Source organism: Pelobates fuscus, chromosome 7 (assembly GCF_036172605.1).
Source record: "Pelobates fuscus isolate aPelFus1 chromosome 7, aPelFus1.pri, whole genome shotgun sequence".
Taxonomy (NCBI): domain Eukaryota; kingdom Metazoa; phylum Chordata; class Amphibia; order Anura; family Pelobatidae; genus Pelobates; species Pelobates fuscus.
Genome location: NC_086323.1, coordinates 26,716,964 through 26,732,290, shown reverse-complemented (window position 1 = coordinate 26,732,290; position 15,327 = coordinate 26,716,964). Strand labels below are relative to the sequence as shown.

The 15,327-nt window shown below is 40.7% G+C and overlaps 2 protein-coding genes across 2 annotated transcripts; both read left to right on the top strand.

Annotated features, from left to right (window-relative positions):
• The first annotated feature begins 240 nt into the window (after positions 1–240).
• LOC134569118 (serine/threonine-protein kinase N2-like) lies at positions 241–2,499 on the top strand. Its single transcript, XM_063428021.1, has 5 exons — positions 241–277; positions 377–718; positions 1,114–1,259; positions 1,516–1,618; positions 2,366–2,499. Exons 1-5 carry the CDS (start codon positions 241–243, stop codon positions 2,497–2,499), a joined length of 762 nt encoding a protein of 253 aa, XP_063284091.1.
• A 4,794-nt stretch (positions 2,500–7,293) lies between these two features.
• LOC134568554 (serine/threonine-protein kinase N2-like) lies at positions 7,294–15,015 on the top strand. The gene is made up of 10 exons (XM_063427197.1): positions 7,294–7,377; positions 8,640–8,861; positions 8,950–9,041; positions 9,169–9,351; positions 10,380–10,442; positions 10,646–10,722; positions 11,549–11,691; positions 12,860–12,967; positions 13,606–13,686; positions 14,565–15,015. Exons 1-10 carry the CDS (start codon positions 7,309–7,311, stop codon positions 14,766–14,768), a joined length of 1,242 nt encoding a protein of 413 aa, XP_063283267.1. The 5' UTR covers positions 7,294–7,308; the 3' UTR covers positions 14,769–15,015.
• The last annotated feature ends 312 nt before the right edge of the window (positions 15,016–15,327 follow it).

The following is a 15,327-nucleotide window of genomic DNA, read 5'->3' as shown; positions in this document are numbered from 1 at the left end:
GGGAATAATATTATGTTGTAGCTCTAATTATCTGAAAGACAAAAGCAGGGAAAGGGGAACTTCTGGCACCCAAACATTTGAGAGCACATGTGATGATACATAAAGTGTCTGTTTGAAGAAACGTCTATGTATCAAAAGATCAGTTGCCGTTTTGCCTTGTTTGTATTGTGTAGTATTTCTTTTTATTTATTTATTTTTTTATTTTTGTTACAATCTTTATTTTGAGCCATTCTTTTATCAATGGCAGTTAAACATATGTGTATCGATGAATTGTTCAGTAGTCGGATCACAGTGCAGTCGGTGTAGTCTTTCTAACCTTGATTGAACAATATTGTCTGTCAACACTGTGATTTGACAATTTTCTTATTATTTATAGAGCGTCCAAAGACTCGTAACTCTCCAAAAAATGGCAAGTCGCCAATTGATCTGGACTCTCCTAAACGTCATATCATATCGGCAGTTAACGGTGAATCACCAAGACACATCCCTAAACCTGTAGCTCAGCCGGATTTTGATAAAGTTAGGGAGCAGATTAAAAACGACATAAGAAAAGAACTTAAAATTACAGAAGGAGCCAGAAACATTGGGAAGTTAACATCCAAGAAAAAATATCTGGCAAATGTCAACAACTTTCTCAAAACATCACAAAAGAAATTAGACGAGCTTTACAATAAGCTTCAAGAACGCAATGCACATATTGTTGTGCCAGGAACTGAAGGTACATTCCGACACTTTGTGTTTCCTTGTAATGAGTGTGTGCATGTGCTTGTTTATTGTAGCTTGTTTACAGTTTATTGAAGCTTTTACATTTATAGGAAATCACCAGGATTTGCAGCTTCTACAGTGAGCTACGTTCACATGGGAAATCTCTCTCCCAATCCTGGCGATTGCATTATTCCCTGTGAGAGTCGTTTATCGGTGTTTATGAAAACACAGAGTTACAATGTGGTTTATAGCATGACCCCATTTATGTTGTTACTGGATGTAATAATGGCGATCTCACTGACATCTCACTGACGTGTTACTGCCTTTTTTGTTTATTAAGTGAAACTGTCTGTTGACATTTCTAAATTCTGCATTTCTTTTCTTGTTGCTAATTTCCATGATGTCCAGAGATCTCAGCTGCTCCTAAAGGTGACACCAGCTCCCAGGCAGATAACGCGAAGCTGACTGCTTTGCAGAAACAGCTAGACATTGAGCTGAAGGTGAAACATGGAGCAGAGATTATGGTCAAAGCATATTCAGATGGGCGTTCCAAAGTAAGTTAGTTACATTTAATTTGATCTAAAAGAGACAGAACATATTTTATTTAGGAGAGGTGGTGAAAACACATGGTACCTTTTACAATGCATGCGTTTTATTTCAACCCAATGGCATTTTGTCTGATTTAAGCCAATAGTAGGCTGGTGATAGTTTTTTCCTGGAATCAAGAGAGGCGATACAAACTTTCCAAGCCAACACGTCTTCATACATCTCACTCAATTATCTATCTGACTATTCTTATTGCTGTTACAGAATGTCAAACATCTTGCTGCTGCCCAGAAAATACTACAAGACAGCGAGAAAAAAATAGACAGTTTGCGCAAGTTAATTCTGGAAGAAAAGTCTATTATTAAAGGTAAAGGTTAAGTGACATCATGTGTAGTTTAAATGAAGATTGATGGGTAACAAATAAAACTGGTAAAAAATGGTTTGACTTCTTATAATGGGGTCCAGGGGACGCCTGGCACCATAACCACTACTGCAAGATATAACTCTCTTACAGGAAGATATGATAGGGAGGTATGTATCCCATAGACCTCTACACTCCAAGGATTTGTAAGGGAAATGTAGAGCTGCGTGTCCTCTTAGAAGTAGGAGCAAAGGCAGTAATGGAGTTATACCAACACGCAGATACATTTTATATAATTTACAAAACATATACCTTGACATCTATTATTGCAATAGTCTCCTACGAGAGGGAAATTTCAAATGTGTCCAGGATTGCAAATGCATTCGCTAAGCATTGTGGGACATCACATTCTGTTTGTTGCCAGGCAGATGGAGCATGCACATCAATTCTAACAGCCATGGAGCTATACAGTATATAGACATTATAATGTATATATCCACCGAACATTTATTGTGTCCCCTCCAATACTACTGACATTATTAGTTTATACATATACGAGGTATATGTCATATTATGAGTTTACATATAAAAATTATAAGAGTATGAATAACAAATTGATTCTTTTATAAAATTAAATATCAGAAAGATCTACGATTGGAGATTGTGTTTATTGTTTTATTCTCTGTTGGATTGAGGTTAAAATAATTGGAGTATCATTGATCACTGAAAATACTTACATTATGTTACTTACAGAAGAAACATCGTTACCAGTTCCGGAGACGGACATTAAAACCAGTGCTCCCTCGTTATTGGTGACGGACACACAGGAGCCAGAGTCGGCAGGGTATTCACTTTATATCTTTCTCATCAATGCTGTTAGAACCTGAATCCCTCCCAAATTCCAGTACCATTTATATATAAGTCTGTCATATGCCTACTGCTGTCTACACATTTCTTAGCATGCGTATCAGTCACAGATACATTTTATAATGCTGTCGACATGTTGCATGCTTGTGCCAAGTTGCCAGATCTCATTATCTTTGCAGGACTCCTGTGAATTCTGCATTCTGCCAGGTATGGTGCTTTGGATGTAACACAGAAAGCACAGAATGTAGAATTCTATACGGTGCAAAAATACAGAAATCTGCAACCCTAGTAACAAGTATTCTTGGCGTGACCTTTAAATAACGTACTGTAAACAGCAGCATTAAAAATACTTGTTTTCCTGGCACTATAGCTTCCACCTCTGTCAAGGCCCCCTCCCGCATTATTCAATGCTTCCCTATGGGGAAAATCTGACGCTGGAGATCCTCATACAGAGTGTGAGGACGTCCAGCATCCGATAACGGACTAAAAGTCGGTTTCAATTCCGGAAGTCCCTCTAGTGGCTGTCTGGTAGAGGAGCAGCCACTAGAGGAAAAACTGCAATAACTAGAGAAAAACCATTAGAAAAACTGTAATAATTACCATCTCAGGGTTCAGGGTGATGGGAGTTTGCAGCTAGACCACTTCAATGAGCTGAAGTGTTCTGGGTGCCTACAGTGTCCCTTTAATGTCTAAAATATAATGACTATATAGATATGATAATCTGCCATCATATTTTAATGATACAACCATATAAACTGTTTTCTTTTTCCTTCTGATAGCGATATTCTAACATGTGATATGAAACCAATTATCCAACCGGATGTGGAACTTGACTTAGAGGTGCCTCCTGCTCCAAGTCAATCCTTTCTACATAGTGATCCGAGACGGTTTTCATTCCATATGGAGATCCCGGATATACCGGATCAGGTAAAGATGTGCTGGCTTTATTTTGGTTGTTCTTTATCTCTAAACACTCCATGTAGAATAACCATTACAGCTCAGTGCAGTAGTTATAGTGCAGAGAGTCTGTGGCTACTAACCTACGTTTTTGTCAAACCATTTGGGAGTATTTTGACAAAACACTGGACTTTCTCTGGCATAAAGTGATGGCCTACTTGGCCACAGTAATTATGTGGAATTCAAATTTTAGCGCTATAAATGTTGTCTATCCAACCTATACAGCTGTGAGGGGTGGGGGTTTAGCCAGGAGCGCTCAGCCATAAAATTGGATTTTGATCCAGAAAAGTTAATTCCTCGCTATCAGTATGGCTAAGGGGGGTGGGAGGGATATCTAGGTTCTTGGAAGAATCTAATTGGTTTGACATTAAACCAGGGATAGCGCCAGGACACTCTGGGCAATAGAACCACTACAGCAAGCTAGAATGTTACGGTGCTTACAATTACCTTTTAATCATTATTTTCCCACATTCAATGATTCTCTCTTCACTCCCAGCAAACTTAGCTTCCTTTAGTATTCAATATCCTTTTATTGTGTCTGACTTTCTTTTCTAGAATTCTGGAGATATCCATGAATGTAGCATTGATAACAGATACATCATGACACCAGATGTAATGAGTCAGCCTAATTGTTCCAGTCTGGATAATAGCGTCCCTAAACATTCTGTGGACCTACCGCATGACCAGTTACCTGCTTTGTGGATTCAAGATCAGCTTCTTCTCAAATTGCAGGACATACAACATTGCTCTGTGCAATCTGTGAAAGTAAGTTTAAGGGGGAATCCCAGTTCTTGTTCGATATAACAGATGGCTTAAATGCAGGATAGCACAACACAATCAATACCATCAGGTTGTATAAAATTGGTATTGATACAGAAATGTTAATTCCTCACTATTGGTATGGCAGAGGAGCTGGGAGGTATCCAGGTACTTGGAAGAGTCTAATTGGTTTGACATTAAACCAGGGATAACGCATGGACACTCTGTGCAATAAACCAGGGATAAGGCATGGACACTCTGGGCAATAAACCAGGGATAACGCATGGACACTCTGGGCAATAAACCAGGGATAATGCATGGACACTCCGGGCAATAAACCAGGGATAACGCATGGACACTCCGGGCAATAAACCAGGGATAATGCATGGACACTCTGGGCAATAAACCAGGGATAACGCATGGACACTCTGGGCAATAAACCAGGGATAACGCATGGACACTCTGGGCAATAAACCAGGGATAACGCATGGACACTTTGGGCAATAAACCAGGGATAACGCATGGACACTTTGGGCAATAAACCAGGGATAATGCATGGACACCCTGGGCAATAAACCAGGGATAATGCATGGACACTCTGGGCAATAAACCAGGGATAACGCATGGACACTCTGGGCAATAAACCAGGGATAAGGGGGGCGGGGCCGGGCCGCCGAGCTGAGCGGTCGCAGGACAGCTCGGCTCCGGCAAACAGAGTCCCAAACAGCTTACTAACTGAGACTTTTTGCGAGAAATACTGGCGACTTACTGCGACCCTCGATGTAATCGGGCTGCCTGAGCCGGGGAGAGGCTTGCTCCCGAAGTTCTAGTCCCTCGGAGGATGGGGCCTGCTACAACTGGCGGGACCCATGCTGGCGGTGAGTGAAGCGGACAGCCGCCGCAACGCTATCCTGCCCGACGGGGCCCGACACGCGTTGACAGCCTGCCGGCCTGGTCCTGTTCCCCCCCCACTGGACCGGGGGGGTGATCCCGGTCCAAGCTAAGCTAAGCTAAACCAAGCCAGACCAAACGGCCATCCGAGACGCCACCGACATGCAGCCTGAGACCCGCGCGCAAGATGGCGGAGACCATGTGCGCAGAACATGTAACCTTGAACACAGGTCTGCCGGCAGCCATCGCTTACCCGGGCACACGGGGTTATACCAAGCTAAGACTCACACGCCCGGAGAAACACTTGGCATATGCTACACGCCACTAACCTCACCTGTGGACTCCGCTGCCGAGAGGCCCGCACACCCTTCTTCTGAGCCTGGCGCTCACGGGGAGGAATCCCCCCCCCCCCCACAGCCTGCCATACACCCAGGGAGAAGCTTGGGTCCCGGCAGAACCCTGGGCCCACGGACTTGTTGATGGGTCCAATGGCGAAAGGCGCGAGCGCCTACACAGGCCTCAGGCCGAAGACAAGCGGCCCTCGGACGCAGAGGAGCCACTGCAGGAAATAGGATGCTGTGACACCCGCCCACGGTGACCGCCAAAGGAACAGAGGTCCTGACCATGCCTATCACTTAATCTGTCTTCGCTCTGAAACACCAGCGATTATCCACCTGTACCAGCTGGTCAGTAGTTACATACTTAGAAGACCATCATATCAGACCCGCTCCTATATCCCTCTCGAAAGTGCAGACCCAGACGACCACTGAGTCGGGGGCAAGAGGCCGCAAGCCTGCACACCATCCTGGGACAAGGGAGTCACTCTCATTAACACCCGTTCTGCGGAGAGGTACAGAAGCCAGCCACAGACACGCACCGCAAGCACACCTGCAGACTGGCACCGCAAACCCTGCATGCCGGGAACCACCATGGGTTGAAGGGGACTGGCTTATGGACTCACGACACCTTTTATTTTTTACCCTTCACCGTAAGGACTCTCTTCGGTCCACGCACTGGTTAGTCAAGTTGCCGGTATTGTAGGGGACACTGCTTGGAAGCTTGATACCACTCATGTCTCCTTCCTTACTGTATGGTACTTTATTTTATTTTTTATGCACAGGTCTTTAACTTAAATGCAACTTTATCGTTTTAATTTTACTCTGTCTCCAGCTGCCTGGCGTGGGCGGCCCCTGCTTGGTGGTTGCTCGGAGGGCATAATACCAGATATTCATATACTGTCACTTCTTGTAGCAGAACAAGCATGATTGGATAAGCATACGATTATAAGCTACTGCCATGTTATATTTGTAAAGCATAAGCTATGACTCCTCTGACTGGTACCTGCCTTGCCTTATTGATGTTTCGTTTATGGCATTTCATACTGTTATTTTAAATAATACAACCTTATTGTTTTACTAATTAGCTATGTGCCTCAGTTTTGCATAACCTACTGTCACCCTCTAACGACCTATCGGGACGGGCACTACTGCTAACTGTAACACGCTTTTGTTAACACTAAAAAAGAACAAAATGAAGCATCCCCTACCATGAAATGTAACTGTTTAAGCTACCGCTGTATTCACCATTTAATGTAACCAGATATTGCATTTCCCTCTTTCTGTTTTGTAACCCACCTGATATGCTTCAATAAAAGAAAGATTAACAAAAAAAATAAACCAGGGATAATGCATGGACACTCTGGGCAATAAACCAGGGATAACGCATGGATACTCTGGGCAATAAACCAGGGATAACGCATGGACACTCCGGGCAATAAACCAGGGATAACGCATGGACACTCTGGGCAATAAACCAGGGATAACGCATGGACACTCCGGACAATAAACCAGGGATAACGCATGGACACTCTTGGCAATAAACCAGGGATAACGCATGGATACTCTGGGCAATATACCAGGGATAACGCATGGACACTCTGGGCGAGCTAGAATGGTTATGGTGCTTACAGTTCCCATTTAATAATTATTTTCCCACATTCACTGCTTCTCGCTTCACTCACAGCAAACCTAGCTTCCTTTAGTTTTCTCTACCATTTCATTATTTATAACTTTCTTTTATAGGATTCTGAAGATAACCATGAACGTAGTATTAATAACAGATACATCATGACACCAGATGTAATGAGTCAGCCTAATTGTTCCAGTCTGGATAAAAGCGTCCCTAAACATTCTATGGACCTACCGCATGACCACTTACCTGCTATGTGGATTCAAGATCAGCTTCTTCTCAAATTGCAGGACTTCCAGCATCGTTCTGTGCAATCTGTGAAAGTAAGTTTAAGGTGGAATTCCAGTTCTTGTTCGATATAACAGATGTCTTAAATGCAGGACAGCACAACACAATCAATGCCATCCAGGTTGCATAAAATTGGTATTGATACAGAAATGTAAAAAAGCATGGCTGAGGAGGGGGGAGGTATCCAGGTACTTGGAAGAGTCTAACTGGTTTGACATTAAACCGGGAATAGCACCAGGACACTCTAGGCCAGGAGTCGGTAACCTATGGCACGTGTTCCATGCAAGGCACTCAAGGCTACCAGAGTAAAACAGGCTCTGGCCTATCAGTTGTCAGCTTTATTTTCACTACGCCGTGCTTCCTTTTTTCTATTGATCAATATGTTTGAGACTCAATCGGACAAGCCCCCATACGAAGGTCGGCTTTCTAGTGGAGATTATTACTGATATCCCTTTATAACAGCAGAGAGGTATATGGCCTTCATTGTTTTCATCATGCATAGTCTCTACTCCCTTGTCAATTTTAGATAAATACACATTTAAAAAAATCTAAAGAATAATATAAAAATGATAGAAAGGATCTAACGTATGCATTAATTTCAGTTTTATTGTTTCCAAGGTGCCACGTGTTTGCATTTCTTGATCATTTGAGTTGCTGGGTTTAGTAAATAAATCAGACTAATGGTTTATCAAAGGAAAACAATGACTTCCCGGGACTTTTAATATTATATTTACTTATCCCTATATTTAACATGTGTTTGTGAGATGTGAACAATAAAATTAAATGTAGAGATTCACACCTCTTATCCTGTAACTGGACACCTCCATCTTTTTTTCTTTTTTTCAATTCTTTATTTTTGAGTGCAGAGTTAAGTATACGTTTCAGCATTTTTACATGGTTTTAACGAGAGGTCGACAGTGTTTCGCTTAGCATAGTCATGATGTGCTGCACTTTTTTTTTTTATTTTTTTAACAAGAATAATATCAAACAGTTTAAAACAGGATTTATCACATATTGACACCTCCATCTTAGCTCCCTGTCAATCATTGTTATAAGCTCCACCTTTTGCACCTGACTGTCAGCACAGGGAGAGCATGCAGAGAGGAGGAGAAATGAAACAATGTTTCTATATCTCCTCTTCATTTGCATTGTGTGCCCTGGCTGTGCCAGAGAAAAGAAAAAGAAAACAGAGCATTCCATGAAAAAAGGTTAACACATTTCTTTATATTCAATGGCACCTATTCCAGAGAAGTGACAATAAAACCCCACATTTATTGTGCCTGACTTTCTTTTCTAGGATTCTGGAGGCAGCTATGGACGTAGCAGTGATAGCATATGCATCATGACACCAGATGGAATGAGCGAGCCTAATTGTTCCAGTCTAGATAATAGTGTTTCTGAAAAATCTGAGGACCTACCACAAGAACACTTACCTGCTGTGTGTGCTCAGGATAGTCTTCCCCTGAGAATGCAGGACTTCCAGCTTTGCTCTGTGCTGGGTAAAGGGCAGTTTGGGAAAGTACGTTTATGGTGGAATTCCAGCTCTAGTTCGATATAACAGATGTCTTAAATTCAGGACAGCACAACACTTTATTCTTTAATTTCAGGTTCTGCTGGCCGAGCACAAGGAAACAACCAAGGTGTACGCCTTGAAATTCATAAAGAAAGTCAAGTTACAATTACCACATCATTTCAACAAGTCAGTGAATGCAGTAATGAATATCTTGTGTTTAGGAGAAGGACAATGTCCTGTTTCTGTCATTTATTTTGACATTTGGTTTTGGAGTTAAAGAAAATCTACTTTTAACTTTTCTTTTCCTTTTCAGCCTTCTGAGTGAGAAGCGGATATTCCAGACAGTGAGCAATAGGCGGCACCCATTCCTTGTTAACTTGTGTGGGTGTTTCCACACTCGAGATCACGCCTGCTTCGTTATGGAGTATGCAGCCGGGGGCGACCTTCTCTCATGCCTTGATAACAACAACGGCCCATTTCCAGAACCCAGAGCAGTGTGAGTATAAGCAGCATTGTGTTCATATATCGAGATCTCACCCAATGTTCTACAGATGGTGGCTTGGGCTGAGCTTCACATTCCATCACATCTTCTCACATTAATAATGAATCCTGGGATATCACACTGGGTTTAAATTCTGTGTTCATTTAGTTTAAAAGAGGTTCATTTACAGAAGGAGATAAAGAAAATAAAACAAAGGGTGGAAACAATGCCCATTACATTAAAACTGTAACAATATCATAAAAACAGAATTTCATTTTTTTTGTGGGAGGGGCTTAAATTAATTCACTCCCCTATAGAAGGGACACCCCTTACTTGACTCATATCGCTTGAGGTCAGCATCAGAATGACCCTCCGTCCCACCCACTCCTCATTTTAACACTTTCTCTTTTCTTTCCATTTACTTTACTTTCTTACTCCTTGGTGGGCCCTCTTTATTTACAGGCCTACCGTATCGTCGGTCTCGGCACACCACAACCGACTTGCTCCCTTTATACTATCCTACGCTTATGCTGGATCCTTACTCCATATACGGCTATTTGCCCCTGACACAAGTAATGAAATATAATGGAGAACGATAAAGATGCCAGCACAGGTTTTAGAAAAGCGTATAAACATGATTAGTCATTAACAAACACGTTCTGTACTGACAATGACTTCAAATTGTATAAACTGATGTATATTCCATGAGCTGCTGTATATCTGCTTGCTGTTATGTGTCCAGTGCTGGATCAGTGCAGTTACTTCTGGCCACATCCACCGCTGTCTGCACCAACTATGGCTAACGATTCGGGAAGTATCGGCCTTGGTGAATGGAACCGGCTGTAAGTGATAAACGACCAATCACCTTTGTATCAGCTCATAAATAACAACCCACCAGCAGTGAAAGACAAGGAGGGAACCTGGGAATTAATGGAATATGTCAGAATACAGAGGGACTTAGAAAATATGGGATAAAACCATTAAATAGCACATACATCTTGTAGAAATCAATGGATTTATTTATTTCCCTCCCCCCCCCCCAGGTTCTATTCTGCATGTGTCGTCCTTGGACTTCAGTATTTACACGAACAAAATATCATCCACAGGTAAGCTTATAGAAACAAACTACACATGGGGTGCCGGTGATATTTGTATTATTTATGTCACCCGGTCTGTTTAACCCAGTTAGTTTATCTAGATGAAGTTATTCATTTTAACCAATTGAAAAGCCTGAGCATTGAAAGCTATCCTGAATGCTTCTAGTGTTATGTAAAATTAATAAAACTTTCTTTTCTACATTTTAATCTAGGGATCTGAAGGTTGAAAATATTGTTCTGGACGAGAAGGGATTTGCAAAGATTACTGACTACGGTCTGTCTGTAGAAGGTAACTAAAATGTTCTAAACTAATTTCAGATTTAAAAAAAAAAAAGGTCACACTTACTGAGTTCCTAATCAGAGTTATCTTTAATTTAAACAGCCATTTAACATATAATAGGATGTCTATAAAATGTGTACTTTATTCCAAAATAAACCCAAAGGAACGTTCCCCGATTTTTCCAATTTAAATTATGTTGTGAGTCAGGAAAAATAGACTGGGCTACTGCTTTGGTCCCTCAGAAAAATAGATTTTTTTTTTAAAGATTTCAACAAGCTCAGCAAATGCTATTCAATATTATTTTTATAGAAAGATGAGATTCGATACAGAAACATATTACCAGTCATCAGCCATGAGTTAACCCATTAGCATGTTTAATTAAGAATAAAAAGACAGTTTAGGCACCACAACATCTTAATCTGAATTAAATGGTTATGGTGCCATGAGGCCCCTGGGTGCATTTGTACCTCAAGGTGTTCAGCTGTTCTCAGAAAGTTCGTTTAACCCCTTGGAAGTAAGAGTGTGCCTGGCGCCTGCTGGCACCATAACAACTTCATTTAGATGAAGAGTTGTTACGGTGCTCAGACTGTTCCTTTAAAGTCTTTGTGACTGAAGTGTAGTGTAAGTGTATAGAGTACCTAAACCCAGCCCGAATGCGGCCACTGCAATAATGTCAATTTTCACTTTTTAATGGTATAAATCCAGATTCGGAGGGAAATTCTATGAGCAGTTGTGGCAGCAAAACACCGAACTGGAAGTCATCTTGAAATGTAAATTGCTAAAACTGAACATCTATCCTCAGCTAATATACAATTCTATTTTCTCTATTTCTAAGGAGTCGGATACGGAGATAGACTCATCGGCCTTTGTGGAACTCCTAATTATATGGCTCCTGAAATGGCCAAGCGCATGGCATATACAAGATCTGTGGACTGGTGGAGCTTCGGAGTGGTTATTTACGTAATGCTAACTAGATACGTAAGAAGAATCTTTCATTAAGAATTTACAGACAGATTTCTGATTAGAAAATATAAAGAGATTCTGCCAAGTATTTGCTTTTAACATAACACCATTCTTTATAGAAAACGATGCTCTATTTTTTTTCTATTACTTTTTTTGGGCCTCCCCTCCAATAATTTCACTCTCCCACCCCACCCCATCCCATCCCATCCCATCTCACCCCAAAAGAGACCCCCCATAATTCCTCTGCCAATGAATTAACTCCTCCCTTTCAGACACAGACCCCACACTCCCTGACAGTTATTTTTCCACTCATTTATCACACGTTTGCCTGGCATTTAACTATATGAGTCCATCCTCATCCAAATCACATCTCACATTCTCCTTCCCATAATAGATCCCCACATAGCTACATTCCCAATTCGTGTCAATACCATGTAAATTACCCCTGACTATTGATTCCCACGAAAAACATTTGGCTGCCAAACACCCCCCACTCTGTGATTTATTTCCCAGAGAGTGAAAAAAATCTCTTACCAATGACTTATCCCCGCCTTCTGCTCCGGCCCATGTCCAGTAGCTCAGTGGCTGGCGTTGTGTCCGTACATAGTGTGTAACCCTCTGTATACGGCTTCTTTGCAAATACCGAAATACGGTGAGAAGATGCTCAGTATTTCTGACCCTAATAAACATCCCACATAGTTACTTATTGAAGTCTTTCGTATTCCAATTTTTTTCTCTCCTTACAAAAATAATAAAAGCCATCATAACCCAATATAACTGTACAAAATAATACTAGATTACAATTAAAAAAGTAAATAAATAAAAACACCAGGAGAAAATTAATTAGAATATAGATCTTCCAGTCCTTTGTCTGACAGCTCAAAAATAGCGATTCCATGCTGACGTGAAAATTGTTCAGTGTTTTTGAAAATTCCAGCCAATCACAGAGCTTCGCCAGACGCATTTCACTCCCCTGCAGTACACCCGGTGATGTATATAATGACAGTTTATAGTTCTCCTGCACATATTATACTTTCATACACTCACACAACACATTGTGTCATCTGTACTACTAGCATTATAAAAACCCTAAAGTATTCATTCATTGCTCAACTGTCTACTTCTGAATTTTACAACTTTTTAAAACTTAACCTGTGGTTTTTAAAATTTATTTTTTCTCTAGTTACCCTTTGAAGGCCGTGATATTGAGACGTTATATGCTAATATTGCCAAACGTAAACTGAAAATACCAGCGTCATTGTCTAGTAAAGCCACTTCAATACTAAGTAGGGTAAGTCACCATGCAAATTTAATATAGCATACGACCCGAGCTCAGAATGTCTATTCGCCATTGATGAGTGGTGATTCAACCCTAGAAACCTGAGTTGGGATGGGGGAATTCTATAAACTTCTGTAGCATGTGTAGAATAGAATGGAGTTCCGGGTGATCTGTGGCACATGGAATGTATCAGTTTTTTTTATTTTATGTGTTCCCAATAGCTCTTTTATTGGCCATGCAAATTTCTCAATACTATATACACCTTGAATTGGATGTATCTAGCTGTGTGTGTTAATGCAGGTAAAGAAACATTCATTATTACAGAGTTTTAGAACAAAACACGGCATATCTGCTCTCTCATTCTATGATACCCATAATCCTGCATTATTACCCACTAGTGGCTTGTATGTAAGCATGCAGGTAGTTGCCGCGTGGCAGATGCAGAGCCCGGTCTCCGGTGGGCATAATGCCAGGGTTTTTGATTTTGCAAAGAGGAGAGACATCATGGCTGAAGGAGCCAAGTCTGGAAACTAGAGTTAGATACATTTTATATCTGATATTTTAACCTCAGATTTGCAGACTGACTTTTGAATTCACTCCCTCTCTGTAGTAAAAAAAAAAAAACCTATTTAAAAAAATTCCTTTTACAGTTACTGAGTAAAAACCATGTGAAGCGTCTGGGATCCAGCGAGAGAGATGCAGAGGACGTGAAAGACCATCCTTTTTTTCAAGTACGTCCCCATGTTTTCTTTGTTTTGTATTCTCACTTAAAGTGGTTTTGTCACAAAAAAATTGTGAGACTTTCGTCAAGAAAAAATCTTTGTATGATATTCATATTAGCGGCTTTGAAATTTTACTGAAATTCAAACAAGGCAATACTGTGTCTTACGGTCAAGTCCAAGATTGGCAAAGAAGTTTCTCTTGTTAAGTTCTGTCAATTCCCAGATCCCAAGTAAGGTTGTTCCCATTGATGGAGTTTGTAAATTATGGCAGAGCAACTTTAAAGTAGAATTGTCATTTAGGAAGGAAGCTAAATAAACATTCTAAGTAATAAAATGTATCTTTGAACACAGATGTATTTCCCATATTTAATGTTAGTCTCACTAGTCTTTAAAAAAAACAACTCCCTCCATCCTGGTGATTTAAAACAAAACACTTCAAAAACCATAACCACTGCAGCCATTTCTAAAAGCTTTGGCAGCTTACCTGGGGTCCGCTGGGCTCTGGGCTGAGAGTGTTAACTGAGCACTCTCAGCCAATGAGTGCCTCCATGCACTGCAAGGCTAGCTCACTGCAGGGAGGTTAGGGGCTGGAAAGGAGGAGGAAACCAGCGGACTCCAGGTAAGTTGTCACATCATTCACAAACAGTTTGACTACTTACACTAGTAGGGTGCCACAGAGTTCCTGTCACCATAACTACTACACCAAGATATAGTGGTTATGATGCTTGGACTATTCCTTTAAGTTAGTCTGAAGATCGGTTTTGAGAATCCAATTGGGATCTGTACAAAATGTAGCCTTTTGGGCATATTAGCTGTTATTTTGTATTTTATATAGTTATTTTACTGGCTTTTACGTGATGCTCATTATCTTACACATTCCTTTCCAGCATATAGATTGGAACGCATTATTATTACAAAATGTGACACCTCCATTTGTGCCAACCATCAACGGAGCCGAAGACGTCAGCAACTTTGATGCAATATTCACCTCGGAAGCGCCTATTATAACTCCACCAGTAAGACGAAGAGTTCCACCGTTATTAGAGAAGCAGACATTTGAGGATTTTTGTTGGAGGGCAGATTGGAGTTAGTCTTGGTTGTGATCCACAATAAGAATTACTGGAAGGAGAATTAACATTAATATTTTTTATCCAACGAAAATATTTATTGAACACTAAAGTAAGAATTGCAACTAAATTTCAAATTTAAGGTGAAAATAGACAAAAAAGAAACATCCTCTAAGTCAGCTATACTTTCAGTTTGACTACTTTGGCCTTAAATTAAAAAAATCACTTTGATTATTTTTTGCAAGTAACCCTCCAAATTGTTGAATTGTGATTAAACATGTATTATTATTATTATTATTATTATTTATGTACAAATAAAATATTACATAAAAAATATGTAAATTAACACGTGTATCTTTGTGTAGTGGAAGCAGGAGGAATGGTGCCAGGCTTGGGATCCCGACGTATTCCATCCAGATTATTATTATTATTATTATTATTTTAACTATTTAGTTTAGCAGTTGTCAAGCAAGCACTGGCCACCTGCCACACGATTAATCCTTGGTGTCTGGTTTCACCAGAATTTAGTTCCATAACCAAAATTTAGGCCTAACCAAGCCAGCCCACTGCAGAACGTTGAAGG

Bases quoted from the DNA above. Each gene is read 5' to 3' on its own strand.
- LOC134569118 (XM_063428021.1), top strand. From the start codon at position 241: ATGGCAGTTAAACATATGTGTATCGATGAATTGTTCA. The intron at 719-1,113 runs GTACATTCCGAC...CATGATGTCCAG, and splicing joins TGTTGTGCCAGGAACTGAAG to AGATCTCAGCTGCTCCTAAA. The intron at 1,619-2,365 runs GTAAAGGTTAAG...TGTTACTTACAG, and splicing joins AGAAAAGTCTATTATTAAAG to AAGAAACATCGTTACCAGTT.
- LOC134568554 (XM_063427197.1), top strand. From the start codon at position 7,309: ATGTGGATTCAAGATCAGCTTCTTCTCAAATTGCAGGACTTCCAGCAT. The intron at 11,692-12,859 runs GTAAGAAGAATC...TTTTTTCTCTAG, and splicing joins ACGTAATGCTAACTAGATAC to TTACCCTTTGAAGGCCGTGA. The intron at 12,968-13,605 runs GTAAGTCACCAT...TTCCTTTTACAG, and splicing joins CCACTTCAATACTAAGTAGG to TTACTGAGTAAAAACCATGT.